The 27,764-nt window shown below is 37.6% G+C and overlaps 1 protein-coding gene across 1 annotated transcript in view; it reads left to right on the forward strand.

Moving 5' to 3' along the window:
- Positions 1-27,764, forward strand: part of KLF8 (KLF transcription factor 8) — an 86,525-nt gene that overhangs the window by 20,462 nt on the left and 38,299 nt on the right. Inside the window, exon 2 of the mRNA XM_054508207.2 lies at positions 972-1,045. Coding sequence (XP_054364182.2) covers positions 972-1,045 — 74 coding nt within the window. The remainder of the gene's footprint in view (positions 1-971; positions 1,046-27,764) is intronic.

Consider the following 27,764-nt stretch of genomic DNA (forward strand, 5'->3'; position numbering starts at 1 on the left):
CCTCATCATCTCAATAGAAGATTCTTTGTGTGTTATTGCCATCAAATTAGGACTGGTTTCCTTAATTCCTGACATTCAAAAAATAAAGGAATTATTTTTAGGTTTATTTTTTGCTTTTTTGTGTGGCTGTATTATAATTTTGTCTCTTTGCTCATTGTATATTTGTTGTATTTTAACTGCATTAGGTATTAAATGGCTATTGTGAAGTAACCTATAAAATGGACACTTTTATGGGTAAAAGTATTTGACATCGAAAACGATTAACTGATTTATGGACTACCTTTTGAAACACAATCAGGTCTTAAATTGTAATTGATTTGGAGACACTTAGAATAATCCAAAATCTGATCAACTAAGTTATAAGCAAGCTGTGGATTTATCTTCCTTGCCCTATGTTTTCCTCTTTAGTGAGATTAAACTGTAGATAGATCGAAGGAAATCTGGTTAAAGAAGTACTGGTATGTGCTTCTGGTAGGAATGATTATGACGATGTAGATAGGGCAGCATAATGAGGCCACTGAGTCTCTCTTTTTATAGAAAGACAAATGAACAGGGAAATAGAAGACTGCTCATATTAACTCCACCTAGCTTGTGTGTTTAAGAAAGATAGACAGAAAATACTTCCTTAGAGAGATTTGGTGCTAATGTGTTTAGAAGCTCATTAGGGTAAATATTCATACAGGATCTTTTGTAGGTAGGGCTGGTTGGAGTAGTTGGAAGAAGCAGATTCTCATGTATATAGGATTTGTGGGGGGCAGCTAATATTGTTGGGGACAAGCCAGGGCCATCTTGATGAGTAGAATATACAAATTAGAATGTTATCCAAACACTGACTTCTCAATATCTAGTAAGTCCTGAAAAATGATGTTCATAGAATGCAAACAGGTATAACCAAGGGTAAATGGCATACTGTATGCATATAGTGGATTAGATCTTATTCTAAAATTGTGTGTCCCTTGCCTTTTATCCAGATATGGATCAACTCATAAACAACTTGGAAGTCCAACTTAATTCAGAAGGTGGCTCAATGCATGGCTTCAAACAGGTCAGTTATCAGGAAAATGAGATACTAATATTGAGCTATAATAGTGCTGAGTACCTGGTAATCATTATAGAGCTAAAGCTCTTTTTTTTTTTTCTAACAATGTTGGGAACTGAAAAGGGGTGAAGGAAGGAAGGTTTCTAAGAAGTACTTGAAAGCCTGGGTTTCAGGTCTGAATACTGGAATAGATCTGGCCTAAAAGAAATATAACCTCTAGGGTCAAGGCTATAGGGGCAAGTTAGACACTTGGTAGGCAATAGCAGTCATTTACTTAACACTGTTCCACATTTCAGACACTTTGAAGATTAAAAACATTATCTTATTTAATCTTCGTAATAACTCTGTTGGATACTGTATTTAGGTTCTCCAAAGAAACAGAATCAACAGAATGTGCATGTCTCAATATCTCCCTCTCTCTCCCCATCTACATATATGTATATATATGTATGTATATACACACAAACTATATCTCTATATCTATAGATATAGATAACAATGTATGTATCACATATATACATATATATTTATATATAAAATAAAATATATCTATCTACCTAGCTATTGAGAGGGAGAGAGAGATTTTAAGGAACTGACTCACATGACTATAGAATTATGATGAATCTAAAATTTAATAGGGGTAGGCTGGCAGATTGGAGAGCCAGGGAAGAGTTGCAGTTCCAACAGCAGTTGGGTGAAGGAGTTCTTTCTTGCTTGGAGGAGCTTAGTCTTTGTCTATTAAGGTCTTCAAGTGATTGAATGAGGCCAACCCACATTATGGAGGGTAATCTGCTTTACTCAAAGTCCGGTAATTTAAATATTAATTTCACCCAAAAACATCTTCACAGAAACATTCAGAATAATGTTTGACCAAATATCTGAGCACTGTGATCCACCCAAATTGACACAAAATTTATCATCACAGATAGGTATTATTAATATTCCCATCTTACAGATAAGAAAATTGTAACTTTGGGAACATCCCAGAACAAAGATTTTTATTATTTTTTTTTAAAGATTTTATTTATTTATTTGAGAGAGAGAGTGAGAGAGAGAAAGAGCACAAGAGGGGGGAGCGGGAGAGGGAGAAGCAGACTCCCCGCCAAGCAGGGAGCCCGATGTGGGACTTGATCCCGGGACTCCAGGATCATGACCTGAGCCGAAGGCAGTCGCTTAACCAACTGAGCCACCCAGGCGCCCGATTTTTATTTTTTTAACAGGCAAGCAGTCTGTGTTAGACGTGGAAGTCCCATTTTGTTCAGGTTTAAGTTTTAAAGTCATTCCATGAGTAAAACCCAAATATAGTCAAAATTACCCTTGAAAATCCCTTAAATTGTCTATAAAGTTGAGTATGCAGTTTTGTGTATCCAGTAACTATCTGTTTCTCTTTTTAAAAATATTTTATTTATTTGAGTGACAGAGAGAGAGATAGAGAAAGAGCACAAGCAGGGGGAGGGGCAGAGGAAGAGAGAAAAGCAGACTCCCCACTGAACCTGACCCCAGGACCCTGGAATCATGACCTGAGCCGAAAGCAGATGCTTAACCAACTGAGCCACCCAGGCGCCCTTTGTTTCTTTATTTAAGTCACCAGATTAAGTATCTGGCTTACATTTAAGAGTCATATTTTACCAAAAATAGTTTTTAACCATTAAATGTTTTGCCTTTGGTGTACAATTGACTTTAAGGTACATGCACATAGGGGTGATTTTCCTTTGTACTGTGTTAATACCAAACCCAATTTAATATTTTATTTACCTTCCTTGTAGCTGTTGCCATTTAGGGACTATTAGTACATCAACACTTGCTAATTATTTTATTTTATTTTATTATTTAATTGTTTTATTGTTGCAGAACATCTGCTGGTTTCTGGTGCTAAGTCATAATTAATACTAAAAAGAAGCTGAGTATAAGTGTTAGACAAAAATCTGTTGGACATGTAATAAAAAATACTCAGTGAAATGTTGTCAAGCATGCATAGATACCTTATTTTGAAATCTCAGTACACCTAAGTACAATTCCAAAATTATTTTTCAATGCATTGTTTAAGTATACTAAGTTTCTAGAATTTGAAGGCACTTTGAAATTGGTTCAATGTATAGAAAATTCTGGATAATAGATAATCTAAGAACTTTTTTGTTTCTTGACTTCTCCAAGATATCATGTTTTTAGTAAAGCTAGGGTGCTTGTGGTTACATGGCCACAGAACACTGGCCATGTCCCAGGGAACAAAGGCTCAGAACTTGTGTTCTATAAAAATACAATGTTGGCAACATTCTAGTGGGCAGAAGCCTACTGATTTGTCTCATTATATGATTTGTTTATGTCATGAGATAAGATTAGTGGGGGGCTGTCTAGTTCAGTACACACATGCTCCTCAACCTTCTTTGAATTCCTATATCACCATGTACAATATAATGAATATACTTGGTTGTCACTGCCTTTTGTTTTTAGTTTCTGGTTATTTCGTAGAAGTTGGGCAAAGTGTATGAGCAACTTTAGGGCTCATATTGTAGCATACATGTCTCCCCCCTCCAATTTAATATTGTTAAATTTTACACATATTCTCACATACTTGCATGTATTTACACACTCTCTCTCTACCCCTTTCAACTCCCTGTGTCTCTTTCTTTCATTTTTTACCTTTGAAAGTAATTTGCATCGAGAAACTTCACCCATAAATAATTCAGCATGCATCACCTACAAATGACACTCTCATACATAAGTACATCAACAATATTACACCCAAGTAATTAACAATTTTTAATAATATTATCTAATTGGGTCATATATTTCTAAAATGTTCTCAGTGACGCCTTTTCCCACACCATTCTTTCCGCCTGGAACGTCCTTCAATCAGCCTGTCTAATTTACCAAATCCCAACTTTTCTTAGGGCCCAAATTTCAATTCCATCTCTTCCATAAAACTTCCACTGATAACTATTCTTACTAATCTTAGTGCAGTTGATTTCCTGGAATGCTAAATTATCTGTACCAGTTACTTATGTGGCTCTGCTTAGTACTTGTTCTCTAGTCGTCAACTAATTTATGTAACTATCTCTTGTTTTTACACTGATATTTTTTGTCTCTGAAACTTTAATTATTATGTACCACTTACACAATTTTTGAAACATCCTTATTATGAGTATTACTTACTTTTAGTAGTAAGTAGTACTTTTAGTGCAGCTAAAAGTAAATAAATAAATACCTATATTCTGGGTTTGATGTGGGGTATTGGTTTCCTGGGGTTGCTGCAACAAATTATCACCAGTTGGGTGGCTTAAAACAAGATAAATGTATTCTCTCACGGCTCTAGAGTCCAGAAGTCCAAAATTGTGTCATCACCGTGATCCTTTCCAAGGTTTTAGGGGAGAATCTGTTTCTTGCCTCTTCCACCTTCTGGTGGATGCTGGTGTTCCTTGGCTTGTGGACTCAGCACTCCAGTATCTACCTACATCTTCACATTGCTTTCTCCTCTGTGTCTCTGTGTGTGTCTCTGCTCTGTGTACCTGTTTAAGGACACTTGTCATTGAATTTAGGGCCCACCCAAATAACCCAGGATAATCTCCTCAAGATCCTTAGTTTATCTGCAAAGACTTTTTCCAAATAAAGTAATATTCACAGGTTCGGGGGATTAGGATGTGGACATATATTTTGGGGGAACATCATCCAGCCCAATACAGTGTGTTATACATATATTTCTAATATATAGTAAATAACACAGCACCCCAAAACAATCTTAGATGCTTTGAGAAAGAAAAAGTTCTTCACCATATTATAGTTTACATTTTTCATAGTTTCATGCTAGGTAATAATTTTTCCATATTTTCATGCTAGGTACTAATCAAATACCTAATGAATCAATATATGTACACACATATATACATGCATACATACAACATACATATATACATGTCTAACATTATTTTGCCTAGACGCAGCTGACACTATGCTCAATGCTATCTCCCAAGCCTTTAGGATTGCCTAGTTCATTAGTTTTTACAAATTGATGAATTCTTTTATCTCATAGTGCTACATTTCCGGATGCTATTGAGATGGTGGTGATGTAAAATTTGAAATCCCTCTAGGTTTATTTTGGCTCTACTTTTTTTTTTAATTATTTTATATTAATCACCATACATTATATCATTAGTTTTTGATGTAGTGTTCCATGATTCATTATTTGCGTATAACACCCAGTGCTCCATGCAGTATGTGCCCTCTTTAATAATAATACTCAACTCCAATCACCTGTCCTTTCTCTGAATACATGAACACCTGATGTCCTTATTGGAGAAGGATTGTAGTTTCAGAAAGTTAAACTGACTTTTTGACTTAAACAATGAATGTGCACATATATGTCTTGATGTACATACTTGTGCACCCAGTCATGAAAATGATTAGTTTAAACCTAGAGCAAAGCTAGAAGGGACTTGTATACAAGAGCAGCTTTCCTCTTTCTGTTTAGGAGACTGGGCTTTATCTTACTACCATAAAAATACTCTTTCCTCTCTTTTCCTCCTGTGCTGACTGGAGTATTTTGTTCTTTCATTTTATTTCTAGTCTTGCCTTCCCACTTTCAAGCTCTAAATCAGAGCTATTTTATTTTATTTTTTTATATTTAAATGTGTGAATGTATGACAGTAAATTACATCTTAAGACAACTGTTCCAAAATAGAAAAGAAAGTAGCATACAACTACTCAGCATTCTTACACCCAGTATTCTTTCTTTTCCCCCAAGTGTCCATTGACCAGTGGATGAATAAAGAAGAGGTAGTACACATATATACAATGAAATAATAGCCATAAAAAGAATGAAAGCTTACCATTTGCAATGATGTGGATGGAGCTAGAAAAGTATGCTAAGTGAAATAAGTCAGTCAGAGAAAGAAAATAGCATATGATTTCACTCATATGTGGAATTTAAGAAACAAAAAAATGATCATGGGGGGAAAAAAGAGAGAGGTAAACCAAGAAACAGACTCTTAATTAGAAAAAACAAACTGATGGTAACCAGAGGGTAGGTGTGTGTGGGGGGGAGTGGATGGGTTAAATAGCTGATGGGGATTAAGGAGTGCACTTGTTTTGGTGATCACAGCTTTGTAATATAGCTTGAAATTAGGCAATGTGATGCCCCCAGCTTTTTCTTTTTCAACATTTCCCTGGTGATTCGGGGTCTTTTCTGGTTCCATACAGATTTTAGGATTGTTTGTTCCAGCACTTTGAAAAATGTCATTGGAATTTTGATCAGGATGGCGTTGAAAGTATAGACTGCTCTGGGCAGCATAGACATTTTAACAATGTTTATTCTTCCTATCCATCAGCATGGAATGTTTTTCCATCTCTTTGTGGCTTCTTCAATTTCTTTCATAAATGTTCTGTAGTTTCTAGAGTATAGATCCTTTACCTCTTTGTTTAGGTTTATTCCAAAGTATCTTATGGTTTTTGGTGCTATTGTAAATGGAATCGATTCCCTAATTTCTCTTTCTACAGTTACATTGTTAGTGTATAGGAAAGCAACTGATTTCTATGCATTGATCAGCAAGACAGCATGGGACTGGCACAAAAACAAACACATAGATCAATGGAACAGGGTAGAGACCCCAGATATGGACCCTCAACTCTATGGTCAAATAATCTTTGACAAAGCAGGAAAAAATATCCAATGGAAAAAAAGACAGTCTCTTCAATAAATGGTGCTGGGAAAACTGGACAGCTATATACAGAAGAATGAAACTCGACCATTCTCTAACACCATACATGAAGATAAACTTAAATGGATGAAAGGCCTCAATGTGAAACAGGAATCCATCAAAATCCTAGAGAACATAGGCAGTAACCTTTTTGACATTGGCCACAGCAACTTCTATCAAGACACATCTCCAAAGGCAAGAGAAACAAAAGCAAAAATGAACTTATGGGACTTCATCAAGATAAAAAGCTTCTGTACAGCAAAGGAAACAGTCAACAAAACAAAGAGGCAACCTGCAGAATGGGAGAAGATATTTGCAAATGACACTACAGACAAAGGGCTGGTATCCAAAATCTATAAAAAATTTCTCAAACTCAACACCCAAAAAACAAATAATCAAGTCAGTAAATGGGCAGAAGACATGAACAGACACTTCTCAAAGAACACATATGAACGGCTAACAGACACATGAAAAAATGTTCATCATCTTTAGCCATCAGGGAAATTCAAATCAAAACCACATTGAGATACCACCTTACACCAGTTAGAATGGCAAAAATTGACAAGGCAAGAAACAACAAATGTTGGAGAAGTTGTGGTGAAAGGGGAACCGTCTTACACTGTTGGTGGGAATGCAAGTGGGTACAGCCACTTTGGGAAACAGTGTGGAGGTTCCTCAAAAAGTTAAAAATAGAGCTACCCTATGACCCAGCAATTGCACTACTGGTTATTTACCCCTAAGATACAAATGTAGTGAAAAGAAGGGCCATATGGGGGCGCCTGGGTGGCTCAGTCATTAAGCGTCTGCCTTCAGCTCAGGTCATGATCCCAGGGTCCTGGGATCGAGCCCCACATCAGGCTACCTGCTCGGCGGGAAGCCTACTTCTCCCTCTCCCACTCCCCCTGCTTGTGTTCCTTCCCTCGCTCTCTGTCAAATAAACAAAATTTAAAAAAAAAAAGAAAAGAAGGGCCATATGGACCCCAATGTTCATAACAGCAATGTCCACAATAGCCACACTGTGGAAGAAGCCGAGATGCCTTTCAACAGACGAATGGATAAAGAAGATGTGATATGTATATATATAATGGAATATTATGCAACCATCAAAAAAATGAAATCTTGCCATTTGCAATGACGTGGATGGAGCTAGAGGGTATTATGGTAAGTGAAATAAGTCAATCAGAGAAAGATAAGTATCATATGATCTCACTGATAAGAGGATTTTGAGAAACACTACAGAGGATCATAGGGGAAGGGAGGGAAAAATGAAACAAGATGAAACCAGAGAGGGAGACAAACCATAAGAGACTCTTAATCTCAGGAAACAAACTGAGGGTTGCTGGAGTGGAGGGGTGTGGGAGGGATGAGGTGGCTGGGTGATGGACATTGGGGAGGGTATGTACTACAGTGAGCGCTGTGAATTGTGTAAGACTGATGAGTCACTGACCTGTATCCCTGAAATAAATAATATAGAATGTTAATAAAAAATTTTTAAAAAGAAGATGTGGTCCATATATACAATGCAGTATGACTCAGCCATCAGAAAGAATGAATACCCAACATTTGCATCAACATGGATGAAACTGGAGGAGATTATGCTGAGTGAAATAAGTCAAGCAGAGAAAGACAATTATCATATGGTTTCACTTATTTGTGGAACATGAGGAATAGCATGGAGGACATTAGGAGAAGGAATGGAAAAATGAAGGGGGGGAAATCGGAAGGGGAGACAAATCATGTGAGGCTATAGACTCTGAGAAACAAACTGAGGGTTTTAGAGGGGAGGGGAGTGGGGAGATGGGTTAACCCAATGACGGATATTGAAGAGGGCATGTATTGCATGGAGCTCTGGGTGTTATACGCAAACAATGAATCATGGAACACTACATAAAAAACTAATGATGTACTATATGATGACTAACATAACTTAATAAAAAAAGCTATAAAAAAAAGAGTGCACTTGTGAGTGCACTGGGTGTTGTATGGAAGTGTTGGATCACTAACTTCTACACCTGTAACTAATATAATACTGTATGTTAACTGGAATTTAAATAAAAACTTGGAAAAAATTAGAATAAAAAAATAAATCAGAGCTATTTTAGACAGTTGATTCCCCTGACCCTCAACCTCCCAAGGCATTCTACCTATCTTCATCAAATGCTCAAGAGCTTAAATATTTTGAGTTGACCACTTTTTCCCTAGATTTCTTTCTAGAATTGAGGGTCCTATGTGCCTTTATCCATCATCTTTGATGATATATCAAAAATAACTCTTTTTTGCCAACTCAAATTGACTTAAAATTTGATTAGGATTCTGGGCATTTGAGAAGGACTGTGGAAATAAAAAAAATTCCTCTTTGAACTACCCCCATACATGTTTGTGTTTTTTTCATACCTAACCTTCTTCATAGACTCAGAAATTTGATAAAGCTGCAGCCTGAAGTTCTAAAATAGTGAATGTGTAAAGTAGCTATTCTCTTTCTTTGAAAAGTGATAGTGACTAACTACAGAACACTTAAAAACTGAAGCCATCACCCCATGTTGAAGATAAAAAGAGGTTATTTAAAGAGAAAAATCTGATGCAACAACTTTAAATTAATACTTAGATGAACTATTAAAACTGTGGTAATTATATTCAATATGTGGAATGGGAAGCCATCTTGAGTCATCTCATTGAGAATTTTTAAAAATCAAAACCCTGGGCTGAAAACTTACTCCCTACTTTATGTCTCTTCAGAATCCTTAAGTATAGTATGTCATGTACAAGGAGAAGGTAAAGCAGATAGTGTTTGGGTTTTTTTTTGTTTAACAATAGGTGTAATTATATTCAAAATATGGAAGAAATCAGACTGTATATTAGAATTATTATTAAAATTATTTGACCATATGGAAAAGAGAATTCTCAGTGCACACAAAAATTATTCACTATAGTAATGTGTAGATATGAAATGCTTGTCCTATTATGTCTTCATGCTACAAAGCAAGAAACAGTAAGTTCAACCTTCAGAGCTGCTTTTGAGCATAGACTTTTCTTGAGGAAGCTTCCTTGCATAATATAGCATTCACAAATCAGAAAATCCTTGTCACAGACTGGATTCACTTAGGCATAACAGGTACACTTGAAAGTGATATATACAGAAGGAAATATGTGATGATACATTGTGAAGAAATTACTGTTAAAACAGGAAAACACAGTAGTGCCTGGGTGACTCAGACCATTTTTAAAATGTCATTTTCAACTCCTGAAGTCTTTTATCTCTTTGAAAAGTGTATGACTCTTGATTTCGGCTCAAGTCATGATCTCAAGGCCTTGGAATCAAGCCCCATGTTGAGCTGTGTGTTCAGCGCAGCGTCCACTTGTCCCTCTCCCTCTGCTCCTCCCCTGCTCACACACTCTATCTCTCAAATAAATAAACAAAATCTTAAAAAAATAAAATAAAACAGGAAGACCGAAACAACTGGCCTTCCAACATTACTTTCAAAGTCTTATAATGATGGCAGAAGAGGAGTAATGATTGAAGCCCTGTTATGGACAGGGTTTTGTTAAGAATTGCTAGACCACAGGGCAGGCTTGGTCTACAGAAGCACAACTCATGATGGGTGCTGAAACAAGGCCTTACAATATCTTATCTCATCAATTAGAATAGTATTTATGATATGAAAGCAACCTAAGTATCCACTGATGGATGAAAGGATAAGGAAAATGTGGTACACACACACACACACACTGAATATTATGTAGCCACAAAAAAGGATGAAATACTGTCATTTCATGACATGGGTGAACCTAGAGGGTATTATGCCAAGTGTAATAAGTCAGATTGAGAAAGACAAATACTGTATTTCACTCATGGTGGCATCTAAAAAAAAATACTGAATAAGCAAACAAATAAAAAGCAGAATCAGATCTATAAATACAGAGAACAAACTGATGGTTGCCAGAGGGCTGAGGGGATGGGCAAAATTGATGAAGAAGAGCGGGAGATATTTATGAAATAAATAAGTCACTGGAATAAAAGTCACAATATAGGGAATATAGTCAATGATATCGTGATAGTGTTGTATGATGTCAGATCATAGGTACACTTGTGCTGAGCATAGCATAATGTATAAAGTTGTTGAATCATTATGTTGTACACTTGAAACTAATGTACTATTGTATGTTGACAATACTCAAAAACACTTTCAAAAAAAGAATAGTCTATATGTTCTTCAGTTTCTATACTCTTATTGGTCAGGTTCCAATATGGATTTTCCTGAATAATGTGTTTTTCAATAAAATAAATAAATTTCAAAAAAATAAATAACATGGATTGAGTAACAGCTGTCCTACTCTTCCTTAGAGATTCCTGGGATTCTGCCTTTTAATCTGGGAATATATATATATATAATGGATATTATATATATCCATTTTTTATCCATTAATCAGTTGATTGACATTTGGGCTCTTTCCATAATTTGGCTATTATAATGCTGCTATAAACATCAGGGTGTATATGTCCCTTCCAATCAGTATTTTTGTACAGAGGATAAGGAATTTTTTTAAGTTCAATAGAGCCATTCTTGACAACTTCCCTCCCTTTTCCCCTACCTCCCAGTAGAATTCTACGACTTCCTTACCTGGATGAAATGAATCCACCCATGAGGGATAGATCACATTAGAAGTATGTGGAACAATGAATACAGAAAAATGAACCGATGGTTGCCGGGGGGGGGGATGGGCAAAACAGATGAAGGGGAGTGGGAGATACAGGCTTCTGGTTATAAAATGAATAAGTCATGGGATTAAAGTGTATAGCATAGGGAATATAGTCAGTGATACTGTAATAGTATTATATGGTGACAGATGATAGCCACACTTGTGCTGAGCATAGGATAATTTATAGAAATGTTGAATCACTATATTATACACCAGAAGCTAATGTAACATAGTGTGACAACTACACTGAAATAAAAATAAATTTAAAAGTATATGTAACAGTGGGGGAAATCACAGAAGTTAGGCTTATAGGAGCAGATTGAAACAATATTTGGACCACAGACAAGGCCTGAGTTGGGTTCCAAGTTTATAAATCAAGAAACCAAGAGTGACATAGCATAGTAGAGGGAGAACAGTAGATTCTGTAGATAAAGTATGCGTTTTTTGAAAAAATGCAAGGATGCCTGGAAGGCGCAGTCAGTTAAGCATGTGACTTGAGTTTGGCTCAGGTTGTGATCTCACAATCCTGGGATGGAGCCCCATGTCTGGCTCCATGCTTAGCACAGAATCTGCTTAAGATTCTCTCTCCTTCTCCCTCTGCCCTTCCCCCCACCTCTAAAATAAACAAAATCTTGAAGGAAAAAAGAAAAAAGGCAAATGAAGAAGACACTGCCTTTTCTTGCCCCTCTTCATTTTCTGAGTTCAGGCATTTATTAAGTCTCACCTAAATTTTTAAAAATCATAACGGGGGTGCCTGGGTTACTCAGTTAGTTAAGCCTCTGATTCTTGATGTCAGCTCAGGTCTTGATCTCAGGGTTGTGAGTTCAAGCCCTGAGTTGGGCTCCACGCTGAGTGTGGAGCCTACATACATACATACATACATACATACATACATACATACATATCATAATGGTAATGTTTTATCAAACCCTTTTTAAAAGATATGCTATTTATTTATTCATTTTAACATAGTGTTTTTTTAGTTTCAGTATAATATACAATATAGTGATTCAATAATTCCTTACAGCACCCTGTGCTCATCATGACAAGTGCACTCCTTAATCCCCATCACTTATTTAACCTATCCCACACCTCCATCCCCTCTTGTAACCATAAGTTTGTTCTCTATAATTAAAGAGTCTGTTTCTTGATTTGGCTGCCTCTTTTTTCCCGTTGCTTGTTTTGTTTCTTAAGTTCCATATATCAGTGAAATCATGTGGTATTTGTATTTCTCTGACCAACTTATTTTGATTAGCATTATACTGTCTAGCTCCATTCATGTCGATACAAATGGCAAGATATCATTCTTTATAATGGCTGAATAATATTCTATTCTCTCTCTCCTCTCTCTCTCTCTCTATATATATATATATATACACACACACACACCACCTCTTCTTTATCCATTCATCAATCAGTGGACAGTTGGGCTGCTTCCATAATTTGGCTATTGTAAATAATACTGCTGTAAACATCAGTATCCCTTTGAATTGATATTTTTGTATTCCTTGGGTAAATACCCAGTACTGTGATTGCTGGATAATAGGATAGTGCTATTTTTAACTTTTTTAGTAACCATCATACTGTTTTCCACAGTGGTTGCGCCAGCTTGCAGTCCCATCAACAGTGCACAAGTGTTCCTTCTCCATCCTCTCCAAAACCTGTTGATTCTTGTCTTGTTGATTTTAGCCATTCTGACAGGTATGAGATAATAGCTCATTGCAGTTCTGATTTGCATTTCCCTAATGATAAGTAATGAAGAACATCTTTTCATGTGTCTGTTCGCCATTTGGATGCCTTTGTTCTTTGCAGAAATGTCTGTTCATGCCTTCTGCCCAGTTTTCAATTGGATTATTTGTTCTTTGAGTGTTGAGTTTTATAAGTTTTTATATATTTTTTATATTAATTCTTTATTGGATATGTCATTTACAAATATCTTCTCACATTACTTAGGTTGTCTTTTAGTTTTGTTGACTGGTTGCTTTGCTGTACAGAAGCTTTTAATTTTGATGTCCCAAAAGCTTATTTTTTGATTTTGTTTCCCTTGCTTCAGGAGACATATCTAGAAAGAAGTTGCTATGGTTGATGTCTAAGAGGTTACTACCTGTGTTCTCTTAGATTTGGATGGTTTCCTATCTCACACTTAGGTCTTTCATCCATTTTGAAACTATTTTTATGTATGGTGTAAAAAAATGGTCGAGCTTCATTCTTTTGTATGTTGCTGTCCAGTTTTCCCAACAGCATTTGTTGAAGAGACTGTCTTTTTCCCATTGGATGTTCTTTCCTGTTTTGTCAAAGATTAATTGACCATATAGCTGTGGGGTCATTTCTGGATTGTCTATTATGTTCTATTGATCTGTGTGCCTATTTTTGTGCCACTACTATACTGTTTTGATTACTACAGCTTTGTAATATAACTCGAAGTCTATAATTGTCATGCCTCCACCTTTGCTTTTCTTTTACAGGATTGCTTTGGCTATTCAAGGTATTTTGTGGTTCCATACAAATTTTAGGAATGTTTGCTCTACCTCTGGAAAATGCTGTTGGTATTTTGATAGAGATTGCATTAAATGTGTAGATAGCTTTGGTTACTATAGACATTTAAATAATATTTGTTCTTAAAATCCATGTGCATGAAATGTCTTTCATTTCTTTGTGTAGTCTTCAATTTATTCCATAAGTATTCTATGATTTTCAGACTACAGGTCTTTCATCTCTTTGGCTAGGTTTGTTCATAGTTATCTTAATGTTTTTGGTGCAGCTGTAAATGGGATAGATACCTTGATTTCTTTTTCTGCTGCATCATTATTGGTGTATAGAAATCAACAGATTCCTGTGAGTTTACTGAATTCATTCATCAGTTCTAGCAGTTTTTTGGTGGAGTCTTTCAGATTTTTTATATATAGAATATAGAATCATGTCATCTGCAAATAGTGAATGTTTTACTTTTTCCTTACTGACTTGGATGCCTTTTATTTATTTTTGTTGTCTGATTCCTCTGACTAAGACGTCCAGTACTATGCTGAATAGTAATAGGGAAAGTGGACAACCCTGTCTTGTTCCTGACCTGGGGGAAAATCTCTGTTTTTCCCCATTGATGATGATGTTTGCTGTGGGTTGTTCATATATGGCCTTTATTATGTTGAGGTATGTTCCCTTTAAACCTTTGCTGAGGGATGTTACCATGAATGGATGTTGTACTTTGTCAAATGCTTTTTCTGCATTCATTGACAGGATCATATGATTCTTCTCCTTTCTCTTATTGATGTGATTTATCACATTGATTCATTAACAAATACTGAAATATACTTGCAACCCAGGAATAAATCCCACTTGATTGCGGGGAATGACTTTTTTTAAATGTATTGTTAAATTTGGTTTGCTAGTATTTTGTTGACAATTTTTGAATCTATTTTCATCATGGATATTGGCCTGTAGTTCACTCTCTCTTTTTTTTTTTAAAGATTTTATTTATTTATTTGACAGAGAGACACAGCAAGAGAGGAAATATAAGCAGGGGGATTGGGAGAGGGAGAAGAAGGCTTCCCACAGAGCAGGGAGCCCGATGCTGGGCTTGATCCCAGGACACTGGGATCATGACCTGCACCGAAGGCAGACGCTTAACGACTGAGCCACCCAGGTGCCCCATTTTTTTTTTTTTTTTGGTGGTGGCTTTACCTGGTTTTTGTATCAGGGTAATGCTGGCCTCATAGAATGAATTGGAAGTTTTCCATCCTTTTCTATTTTTTTGGAGTAGTTTGGGAAGAATATGTATTGACTTTTTTTAGTTATTGTGGTATTTTTCTTTTATTTTTTTAAACTCTTTAAATTCTAGATAGTTAACATGTAGTGTAATAATTGTTTCAGGAGTAGATTTTTATTTTATTTTATTTTTTTATTCTTATGTTAATCCCCATACATTACATCATTAGTTTTAGATGTAGTGTTCCATGATTCATTGTTTGTGCATAACACCCAGTGCTCCATGCAGAATGTGCCCTCCTCAATACCCACCACCAGGCTAACCCATCCTCCCACCCCCCTCCCCTCTAGAACCCTCAGTTTGTTTTTCAGAGTCCATCGTCTCTCATGGTTCGTCTACCCCTCCGATTTCCCCCGCTTCATTCTTCCCCTCCCGCTACCTTCTTCTTCTTCTTTTTTTTTTTTTTAACATATATTGCATTATTTGTTTCAGAGGTACAGATCTGAGATTCAACAGTCTTGCACAATTCACAGTGCTTACCAGAGCACATACCCTCCCCAGTGTCTATCACCCAGTCACCCCATCCCTCCCACCCCACCCCCCACTCCAGCAACCCTCAGTTTGTTTCCTGCGATTAAGAATTCCTCATATCAGTGAGATCATATGATACATGTCTTTCTCTGTTTGACTTATTTCACTCAACATAATACCCTCCAGTTCCATCCACGTCGTTGCAAATGGCAAGATCTCATTCCTTTTGATGACTGCATAATATTCTATTGTATATATATATATACCACATCTTCTTTATCCATTCATCTGTCGATGGACATATTGGCTCTTTCCACAGTTTGGCTATTGTGGGCATTGCTGCTATAAACATCGGGGTGCACGTACCCTTTCGGATCCTTATGTTTGTATCTTTGGGGTAAATACCCAGTAGTGCAATTGCTGGATCGTATGGTAGCTCTATTTTCAACTTTTTGAGGAACCTCCAAACTGTTTTCCAGAGTGGCTGCACCAGCTTGCATTCCCACCAACAGTGTAGGAGGGTTCCCCTTTCTCCACATCCCCGCCAACATCTGTCGTTTCCTGACTTGTTAATTATAGCCATTCTGACTGGTGTGAGGTGGTAGCTCATTGAGGTTTTAATTTGGATTTCTCAGGAGTAGATTTTAGTGATTCATCACACCCAATGCTCTTTACAAGTGCCCTTCTTAAAACCCATCACCCATTTAGCCACTCCCCCACCCATCTACCCTCCATCAACCCGCAGGTTGTTCTTTGTAGTTAAGAGTCTCTTTTGGGGGGCGCCTGGGTGGCTCAGTTGGTTAAGCGACTGACTTTGGCTCAGGTCATGATTCTGGAGTCCCAGGATCGAGTCCCACATCGGGCTCCCTGCTCAGTGGGGGGTCTGCTTCTCCCTCTGACCCGCTTCCCTCTCGTGCTCTCTCATTCTCTCTCTCAAATAAATAAATAAAATCTTTAAAAAAAAAAAAGTCTTTAAAAAAAAAAAGAGTCTCTTTTGGTTTGCCTCCTTACTCTTTTTATTTTTCCTTCCCCTGTGTTCATCTGTTTTGTTTCTTAAATTCCACATATCAGGGAAACCATAAGGTATTTGTTATTCTCAGGCAGATGTATTTCACTTAGCACAATACACTCTAGCTGCATCCACAGCATTGTAAAAGGCAAGATTTCTTTTTTTTTTATTTCTTTTTTTAAATTTTATTATGTTATCTTAGTCACCATACAATACATCATTAGTTCTAGATGTGGTGATCAGGATCCATTGTTTTCCTATAAGACCCAGTGCTCCATGCAGTATGTGCCCTCCTTAATACCCATCACCAGGTTAACCCATACCCCCATCCCCCTCCCCTCTAAAACCCTCAGTTTGTTTCTCAGAGTCCATAGTCTCTCATGGTTCATCTCTCCTTCCAATTCCCCCCTCCTTCATTTTTCCCTTCCTTCTCCTAATGTCCTCCATGCTAGTCCTTATGTTCCACAAATAAATGAAACCATATGTTAATTGACTTTCTCTGCTTGACTTATTTCGCTTAGCATAATCTCCTCCAGTCCCATCCATGTTGATGCAAAAGTTGGGTATTCATCCTTTCTGATGGCTGAGTAATATTCCATTGTATATATGGACCATATCTTCTTTATCCATTCGTCTGTTGAAGGGCATCTCGGCTCTTTCCACAGTTTGGCTATTGCGGACATTGCTGCTATGAACACTGGGATGCATGTGGCCCTTCTTTTCACTACATCTGTGTCTTTGGGGTAAATACCCAGGAGTGCAATTGCTGGGTGATAGGGTAGCTCGGTTTTTAATTTTTTGAGGAAACTCCACACTGGTTTCCAAAGTGGCTGTACCAACTTGCATTCCCACCAACAGTGTAAGAGGGTTTCCCTTTCTCCACAACCTATCTAACATTTGATGTTCCTTTCCCTGTCCATTTTTGCCATTCTAACTGGTGTAAGGTGGTATCTCAATGTGGTTTTGATTTGAATTTCCCTGATGGCTAATGATGATGAACAATTTTTCATGTGTCTGTTAGCCATTTGTATATCTTCTCCAGAGAAGTGTCTTTTCATGTCTTCTGCCCATTTTAAACTTCATTATTTGTTTTTTGGGTGTTGAGTTTGAGAAGTTCATTATAGATCTTGGATACCAGCCCTTTACCTGTAATGTCATTTGAAGATATCTTCTCCCATTCTGAGGGTTGCCTCTTTGTTTTGTTGACTACTGCCTTTGCTGTGCAGAAAGTTTTGATCTTGATGAAGTCCCAAAAGTTCATTTTGGCTTTCGTTTCACTAGCTTTTGGAGATGTATCTTGAAAGAAGTTGCTGTGACCGATGTCAGAGAGGTTACTGTTTATGGTCTCCTCTAGAATTTTGATGGATTCCTGTCTCACATTGAGGTCTTTCATCCATTTTGAGTTTCTCTTTGTGTATGGTGTTAGACAATGGTCAAGTTTCACTCTTTTGCATGTGGCTGTCCAATTTTCCTAGCACCATTTATTGAAGAGACTGTCTTTTTTGCACTGCATATTTTTTCCTTCTTTGTTGAAGATTATTTGACCATAGAGTTGAGGGCCCATATCTGGGTTTTCTATTCTGTTCCATTGATCTATATGTCTGTTTTTGTGCCATTACCATGCTGTCTTGGTGATCACAGCTTTGTAATATAGCTTGAAATTGGGCAACGTGATGCCTCCAGCTTTGTTTTTCTTTTTCAGCATTTCCTTGGTGATTCGGGGTCTTTTCTGATTCCATACAAATTTTAAGATTGTCTGTTCCAGCACTTTGGAAAATGTCATTGGAATTTTGATTGGGATGGCATTGAAGGTATAGATTGCTCTGGGTGGCATAGACATTTTAACAAAGTTTATTCTTCTAATCCATGAGCATGGAATATTTTTCCAGTTTTTTGTGTCTTCTTCAATTTCTTCCATGAGTGTTCTGTAGTTCCTAGAGTACAGATCCTCTACCTCTTTGGTTAGGTTTATTCTGAGGTATCTTGTGGTTTTTGGTGCTACTGTAAATGGAATTATTTCTCTAATTTCTCTTTCTACAGTTGCATTGTTAGTATATAAGAAATCAACTGATTTCTGTACATTGATTTTGTATCCTGCCACATTACTGAATTGCTGGATGAGTTCTAGTAATTTGGGGTGGAGTCCTTTGGGTTTTCCACATAAAGTATCATGTCATCTGTGAAAAAAGAGAGCTTGACTTTTTCTTTGCCAATCTGAATAACTTTTATTTCTTTTTGTTGTCTGATTGCTGTTGCCAGGACTTCTAGTACTATGTTGAACAATAGCGGCGAGAGTGGGCATCCTTGTCATGTTCCTGATCTTAAGGGAAAGGCTCTCAGCTTTTCCCCATTGAGGATGATATTCGCTGTGGGTTTTTCATAGATGGATTTTATGAACTTGAGGAATGTTCCCTCTGTCCCTATAATCCGAAGAGTTTTAATCAGGAAAGGATGCTATATTTTGTCAAATGCTTTTTCTGCATCAATTGAGAAGACCGTAGGGTTCTTCTCCCTCCTCTGATTAATGGGTTCTATCACATTGATTGATTTGCGAAGGTTGAACCCCCCCCCCCTTGCATCCCGAGGAAAAATACCACTTGGTCATGGTGGATGATCCTTTCAATGTATTGTTGGATCCTATTAGCTAGGATTTTGATGAGGATTTTGGAATCCATATTCATCAGGGATATAGGTCTGAAATTCTCCTTTTTGATGGGGCCTTTGCCTGGCTTGGGGATTAAGGTAATGCTGGCCTCATAGAATGAGTTTGGAAGTTTTCCTTCTGTTTCTATTTTTTGAAACAGCTTTATTATTTCTTCTTTGAATGTTTGATAGAATTCCCCAGGAAATCCATCAGGCCCTGGACTCTTGTTTTTTGGGAGGTTTTGGATCACTGCTTCAATCTTGTTACTGGTTATTGGCCTATTCATGTTGTCAGTTTCTTCCTGTTTCAGTCTTGGCAGCTTATAGGTTTCCAGGAAGGCCTCCATTTCATCCAGATTGCTCAGTTTCTTGGCATATAGTTGTTGATAATGATTTCTAATAATTGTTCCTATTTCATTGATGTTAGTCGTGCTCTCTCCCCTTTCATTCATCATTTTATTAATTTGGGTCTTTTTTCTTTTGGATAAGTCTGGCCAGTGGTTTATCGATCTTATTAATTCTTTCAAAGAACCAACTTCTAGTTTCATTGATCTGATCTACTGTGTTTCTAAACAGATTCTAATTCATTGATCTCTGCTCTAATCTTAATTATTTCTCTTCTATTGCATGGCTGAGGCATCCTTTATTGCTTTTTCTCTAGTTCTTTAAGATGTAGAGTTATTTGGTGATTTCGGGATTTTTCTATTTTTTTGAGTGAGGCTTGGATGGCTCTGTATTTCCCCTGTAGGACAGACTTTCCAGTATGCCATAGGTTTTGGACCAATGTGTTTTCATTCTCATTGATTTCCATGAATTGTTTAAGTTCTGCTTTGATTTCTTGGTTGACCCAAACATTCTTGAGCAGAGTGGTTTTAGCTTCCAAGTGTTTGAATTTCTGCCAAATTTTTTCTTGGGATTGAGTTTCAGTTTTAAAGCACTGTGGTCTGAGAATATGCAGGGAATAATCTCAGTCTTTTGGTTTCGATTGAGACCTGAATATGCAGGGAATAATCTCAGTCTTTTGGTTTCGATTGAGACCTGATTTGTGACCCAGTATGTGGTCTATTCTGGAGAAAGTTCCATGTGTGCTGGAGAAGAATTAGTATTCTGTTGTTTTAGGGTGGAATGTTCTGTATATATCTATGAGGTCCATCTGGCCCAGTGTGTCAATCAAAGCTCTTGTTTCTTTGTTGATTTTCTGCTTAGATGATTTGTCTATTACTGAGAGTGGAGTATTGAGGTCTCCTACAATTAACGTATTGTTATCAATATGACTCTTTATTTTGGTGAACAGTTGGCTTATGTAGATGGTTGCTCCCATGTTGGGGGCATAGATATTTACAATTGTTAGATCTTTGTTGAATAGGCCTTTTCCTTCTGTGTCTCTAACTACAGACTTCAGTTTAAAATGTAATTTGTCTAATATAAGAATTGCTATCCCAGCTTTCTTTTGAGGTCCACTGGCATGGAAGATGGATCTCCATCCCTTCAATTTCAGTCCAGATCTATCTTTAGGTTCAAAATGAGTCTCTTGTAGACAGCCTATGGATAAGTCCTGTCTTTTTATCCAATCTGCAGCCCTGTGCCGTTTTATGGGAGCATTTAGGCCATTCACGTTGAGAGTGACTATTGAAAGATATGAATTAATTTTCATCATGTGACAACTGTGTCAACTGTGAACATGTTATTTTTTTAGATTGCCCCTGTAAATTTCTGTTGTAGATCACTCTTGGGGTCTTTCTCCTTTTATAGAACCCCCCTTAATATTTCTTGCAGGGCCAGCTTAGTGGTCACATATTCTTTCAGTTTCTGCCAGTCTTGGAAACTTTGCATCTCTCCATCCATTCTGAATGAAAGCCATGCCCGATAAAGTATTTTTGGCTGCATATTCTTCTCATTTAGTACCCTTAATATGTCTTGCTAGGCCTTTCTGGCTTGCCAGATCTCTGTGGATAGGTCTGACGTGATTCTGATGTTCCTCCCTCTGTACGTAAGGAATCTCTTCCCCCTAACTGCCCTTAAGATGGTTTCCTTGGTTCTAAGATTTGCGAGGTTTACTATTACATGCCGGGTTTGGCCTGTTTTCCTTGATCTTGGGAGGGGTCCTCTCTGCCTCTAGGACACGAATGTTTGTTTCATTCCCCAGATTAGTGAAGCTCTCAGCTATGATTTGCTCAAATATATCTTCTAGTTCTCTCTCTCCACTCCCTCTGGGATTCCAATAATTCTGACATTGGAATGCTTCATGATGTCATTTATTTCTCTGATTCTATTTTCATGGATTCTGTGTTGATTTTCAATGGCCTCCTCTTTTCCCTTTTTATCTATTTAATTGTCTTCTGGGTCACTAATTTGTTCTTCTGTCTCACTTACCCTAGCTGTTAGATTATCTAGATTAGATTAGATCTCATTGATAGCATTTTTCAGTTCTGCCAATTCCCCTTTTATTTCTGCCCTTAGAGACTCTATGTTGCCATTGATTGATTTCTCCATTCTAGGTATTGTCTTCACAATTACTAGCCTGAATTCCATCTCCAACATCTTGGTTATATCTGCATCCATTTGTAAATCTGCAGCATAAGTCATAATCTCTGAGTCTTTTCTATTTTGGGGGTCCTTCTCCTAGTCATTTTGTTGATGGGTGTTTGAGGGAATGTATAGAGTCCAAATTATTGACCAGAACCCAAGCAAGATGCACCTGTTTTCTAGGGACCTTAGGGTTGCTGGCCTCTTGTTTTCCCAGCCTGTCTTCTGGGGAAGGGGCCTGCTGCACTGTTACTCAGGCAACCCTGTTTGGGAAGAGCTGCCCTGCTCCCCTTTGGCAGGGGATGGGCTCAGTGGGAATCGGTTTTTGGGCTTTTGTTCCATGGTGGCTTTCCCTGGCAGCTTTCCATGTGTCTTCTGAGAGTCAGAGCGGAAGAGACCATTTCCAACGCTCTGCCTCAGAGTAGAGAGTTCGCAATCTGTTCCTCAGTGAGCTCCCCAGGCCACAGTATCTTGATTTCTGTCCATGCTGCTATAAACTGCAGCATCCTGCGTTGTGCGCCCCTCTGCAATGCCCCCAGTCCTGCCTCCAGGTCGGGGCACGTCTCTGCCCTTTGTGCTTCTAAAACAGCCAGCTGCTCCCAGTTCGCACGAGTGACCCTGCTGCTCCAGGTTTTCCTCCCGGGGCCTGCCCTAAATTCTTTTCCCTGCCGCTACTGGTCTGGGAGTCTGTGCCGCATTCCCAGCCCGTGAGGCTTTTGCTCACCAATGGTGTAGGATCCCCATTGCCATGCTCCCTCCTGCTGCCATTTATCCTCCCATATCTGCCCACAGAATCATGGCTCCCTGCTTCATACCTTGAAACCAACCACCTGCAATATTCTGTTTGTAGAGATCCAGATCTTACATCTCAGACTGATTTTGTGGGTGCTCAGAGTGGTCTGGTAGATATCCAGCTCAATTCCGGGGACCATTTGGAACAGGGTCCCCTACTCCTCCACCATCTTTTCTCCCCTCAAGATTTCTTTCTTTTTTTTTTTTTTTGATGGCTGAGTAATATTCCATTGTATATATACACCACATCTTCTTTATCCATTCATCTGTCGATGGACATTTGGGCTCTTTACATAGTTTGGCTATTGTGGACATTGCTGCTATAAACTTTGGGGTGTAGGTGACCCTTTGGATCACTATATTTGTATCTTTAGGGTAAATAACCATTAGTGCAACTGCTGGGTCATAGGGTGGCTCTATTTTCAACTTTCTAACGATCCTCCATATTCTGTTTTCCAGAGTGCCTGCACCAGCTTGCATTCCCAACAACAGTGTAGGAAGGTTCCTCTTTCTCTGCATCCTCGCAAACATCTGTTGTTTCCTTACTTGTTCATTTTAACCATTCTGGCTGGGGTGAGGTGGTATCTCATTTTGGTTTTGATTTTTATTTCCCTGATGCTGAGTGATGTTGAGCACTTTTTCATGTGTCTATTGGCCATTTGGATGTCTTCTTTGCAGAAATGTCTGTTCATATCTTCTTCCCATTTCTTGATTTCATTATTTGTTCCTTGGGTGTTGAGTTTGGTAAGTCCTTTATAGATTTTTGATACGAGCCCTTGATCTGATATGTCATTTGCAAATATCTTCTCCCATTGTGTGGGTTCCCTCTCAGTTTTATTGACTGTTTGCTTTGCTGTGCAGAAGCTTTTTATCTTGATGAAGTCCCAAAAGCTCCTTTTTCTTTTGTTTCCCTTGCCTTTAGAGAAATCTTGAAAGAAGTTGCTGTGGCTTAGGTCAAAGAAGATAGTTAGAGGATTCCTGTCTCACATTGAGGTCTTTCATCCATTTTGTGTTTATCTTTGTGTATGGTGTAAGAGAATGGTCCACTTTCATTCATCGGCATGTGGCTCTCCAATTTTCCCAGCACCAATTTTGAAGATACTATCTTTTTTTCCATTGGATATTCTTTCCTGCTTTGTTGAAGATGAGTTGACCATAGAGTTGAGGGACCATTTCTGGTTTCTCTCTTCTCTTCCATTGATCTATGGATCTCTTTTTGTGCCAGTACCGTGCTGTCTTGATCATTACAGCTTTGTAATATACTTGAAGTAAGGCATGGTGATGCCTCTGACTTTGGTTTTCTTTTTCAACATTTTGTTGGCTATTTGGGGTCTTTTGTGGTTCCGTACAAATTTTAGGATCATTTATTCCAGTTCTGTGAAAAAAAAAATGATGGTATGTTGATAGGGATTGCATTGAATGTGTAGATTGTGCTAGGTAGAATAAATTATTTATTTGTTTGTTTGTTTGTTTGTTTTTATTATGTTGTTAGTCACCATACATTACACCATTAGTTTTTGATGTAGTGTTCCATGGTGCACTGTTTTCATATAACACCCAGTGCTCCATAGCATAGACATTTTAACAATATCTCTTCTTCCAATCCATGAGCATGGAATGTTTCTCCATTTATTTGTGTCTTCCTCAATTTCTTCCATGAGTATTGTATAGTTTTGGAGTACAGATCCTTTGCCTCTTTGGATAAGTTTATACCTAAGTATCTTACGGTTTTGGGTGCAATTGTAAATGGGATCAACTCCTTAATTTCTCTTTCGTCTGTCTCATTGTTGATGTATACAAATGCAACTGATTTGTATGCACTGGTTTTATATCCTGCTGCTTTACTGAATTCCTGTATGAGTTCTAACAATTTTGAGGGGAAGTCTTCTGGATTTTCCAAATAAAGTATCATGTCATCTGCAAAGAGTGAGAGTTTGACTTCTTCTTTGCTGATTTGGATGCCTTTTATTTCTTTTTGTTGTCTGATTGCTGAGGCTAGGATTTCTAGTACTATATTGAACAGTAGTGTTGATAGTCAACATCTTTGATGTTTTCCTGACCTTAGGAGAGAAGCTCTCTGTTTTTCCCCACTGAGAATGATATTCTCTGTAGGTTTTTCATAGTTGGTTTTTATGATATTGAGGTTTGTACCCTCTATCCCTACACTGTGAAGAGTTTTAGTCAAGAAAGGACCCTGTACTTTGTCAAATGCTTTTTCTACATCTACTGAGAGAATCATGGTTTTTGTCTTTCTTTTATTAATGTAGTGCATCACATTGATTGATTTGCCAATGTTGAACAAACCTTGCAGCCCGCAAATAAATCCTACTTGGTCATGGTGAATAATCCTTTAAATATACTGTTGGATCCTATTGCCTAATATTTTGGTGAGAATTTTGGCATCCATGTTTATCAGGGATATTAGTATGTAATTCTCCTTTATGGTGGGGTCTTTGTCTGGTTTGGGGAACAAAGTAATGCTGGCTTCACAAAAAGAGTTTGGAAGTTTTCCTTTCATTTCGATTTTTTGAAACAGCTTCAGAAGAAAATGTATTAATTCTTCTTTAAATGTTTGGTAGAATTCCCTGGTAAGCTATCTGGCCCTGGGCTCTTGTTTGTTGGGAGATTTTTGATTACTGCTTCAATTTCCTTAATGGTTATGGGTCTGTTCAGGTTTTCTATTTCTCCATGTTTCAGTTTTGGTACTTTATACATCTCTAGGAATGCATCCATTTCTTCCAGGCTGTCTAAATTTTTGGCATACAGTTGCTCATAATATGTTCTTACAATTGTTTCTATTTCTTAGGTCTTGGCTGTGATCTCTCCTCTTTCATTCATGAGTTTATTTATTTCGGTCTTTTTTCTTTTGGATAAGTATGGCCAGGGGTTTATCAGTCTTATTAATTCTTTCAAGGAACCAGCTCCTAGTCTAATTGATCTGTTCTACTGTTCTTTTGGTTTCTATTTCATTGATTTCTGCTCTGATCTTTATTATTTCTGTTCTCTTGCTGGGTGTAGGCTTTATTTGCTGTTCTTTCTCCAGCTCCTTCAGGTATAGAGTTAGGTTGTGTATTTGAGACCATTCTTGTTTCTTGAGAAATTCTTGTAGTTCTATATACTTTCCTCTTAGGACCGCCTTTGCTGCATCCCAAAGGTTTGGGACCGTTTTGCTTTCATTTTCATTTGTTTCCGTGAATTTTTAAAATTCTTCTTTCATTTCCTGGTTGACCCATTCATTCTTTAGTAGGATGCTCTTTAGCCTCCATGTATTTGAGTTCTTTTCAACTTTCCTCTTGTGATTACCAATGTGTTCTACATTTTTGTGTACTTCCCTATCATTCGTTTCTGCTCTAATCTTTATTATTTCCCTTCTGCTGGCGTTAAAATATATTTACTGTTCCTTATTGATCTCCATTAGATGTAAGGTTAGGTTGTATATTTGACATGTTTCTTACTTCTTGAGTTAGGCTTGTATTGCTAACTTTTTTCCTCTTTTTTTTTAAAAAGATTTATTTATTTGAGATAGCGAGAATGAGAGAGAGAGAGAGCACATGACGGGGGAGGGTTAGAGGGAGAAGCAGGCTCCCCACCGAGCAGGGAGCCCGATGCGGGACTCAATCCAGGGATTCCAGGATCATGACCCGAACCGAAGGCAGCCGCCCAACCAACTGAGCCACCCAGGCGCCCCTATGTATTTTCCTCTTATGATGACTTTTGCTGCATCTGAAAGGTTTTGGACTATCGTATTTTCATTTTCATTTGCTTCCATGTATTTTCTTTTTTGAATGTAGATATTTGTTTATTTTTTATTTTTTGATATTTTGTTATTGGTTTTGGAGGTAGAATTACTGATTTATCAGTTTTATATAACATCCAGTGCTCATTACATCTAGTGCCCTTCTTAATGTCCACCACCGAATTATCCTTTAACCCCCTCCCCTCCAGAAACCCTCAGTTTGCTTCCTAGAGTTCAGCATCTCTTAAGGTTTACCTCCCTCTCAATTTTCATCTTATTTTATTTTTCCTTCCCTCCCCATGTTGAGCTGTTTCGCTTCGTAATTTCCACATATGACTGAAATCACATGGTATTTGTCTTTCTCTAACTGACTTATTCCACTTAGTATAATACCCTGTAGGTCCATCTGCATCATTGCAAATGGCAAGAATTCATTCTTTTTGATGGCATATATATATATATATATCTCCATTCATTATCTTCTTTATCCACTCATTTGTCAATGGACAAATGGACATCTGGGCTCTTTCCATAGTTTGGCTATTGTGGACTATGCTGCTATAAACATTGTGGTGCATGTGCCCCTTTAAATCACAATGTTTTTATGCTTTGAGTAAGTACCAATAGTGCAATTCTTGGGTCATAGGGTAGCTCTATTTTTAACTTCTCGAGGAACCTCCATACTGATTTCCAGAGTGGTTGTATCAACTTGTATTACCACAAACATTGTAAGAGGGTTCCCCTATCTCCCCATCCTCGCCAACATCTGTGTTGTTTCCTGAGTTGTTCATCTTAGCCATTCTGACCTGAGTAAGCTGGTATCTCATTGTGATTTTGATTTGAGTTTCGCTAATGCAGAGAGATGTTGAAGATTTTATCATGTGTCTGTTGGCCATTTGTATGTCTTCTTTGGAGAAATGTCTCTTCATGTCTTCTGCCCATTTCTTGACTGGATTTTTTTGTTTTGGGGGTGTTGAGTTTCATAAGTTGTTTATAGATTTTTATTACTATCCATTTTTCTGTCAAGACATTTGCAAATATCTTTTCTGATTCCACAGATTGCCTTTAAGTTTTGTTGACTATTTCCTTTTATGCAAAAGCCTTTTATCTTGATGAAGTCCCAATATTTTATTTTTGCTTTTCTTTCTCTGGCCTTTAGAGTAGCAAGCAGATACTGTGACCAATGCCTGTGTTGCTGACTGTGTTCTCCTCTAGGATTTTGATGGGTTCCTGTCTCACATTTAGGTCTTCCATCCACTTTGAGTTTATTTTTGTATATGATGTAAGAAAGTGGTGCAGTTTCATTCTTCTGAATGAGGCTGTCCAATTTTCCCAGCATAATTTGTTGAAGAAACTATCTTTTTTTCCACTGGATATTCTTTCCTGCTTTGTCAAAG

This window comes from Mirounga angustirostris, unplaced genomic scaffold (genome assembly GCF_029215605.1).
Source record: "Mirounga angustirostris isolate CCGP_5_RB_7025 unplaced genomic scaffold, mMirAng1.0.hap1 SCAF_11, whole genome shotgun sequence".
In the NCBI taxonomy this organism is placed as follows: Eukaryota; Metazoa; Chordata; class Mammalia; order Carnivora; family Phocidae; genus Mirounga; species Mirounga angustirostris.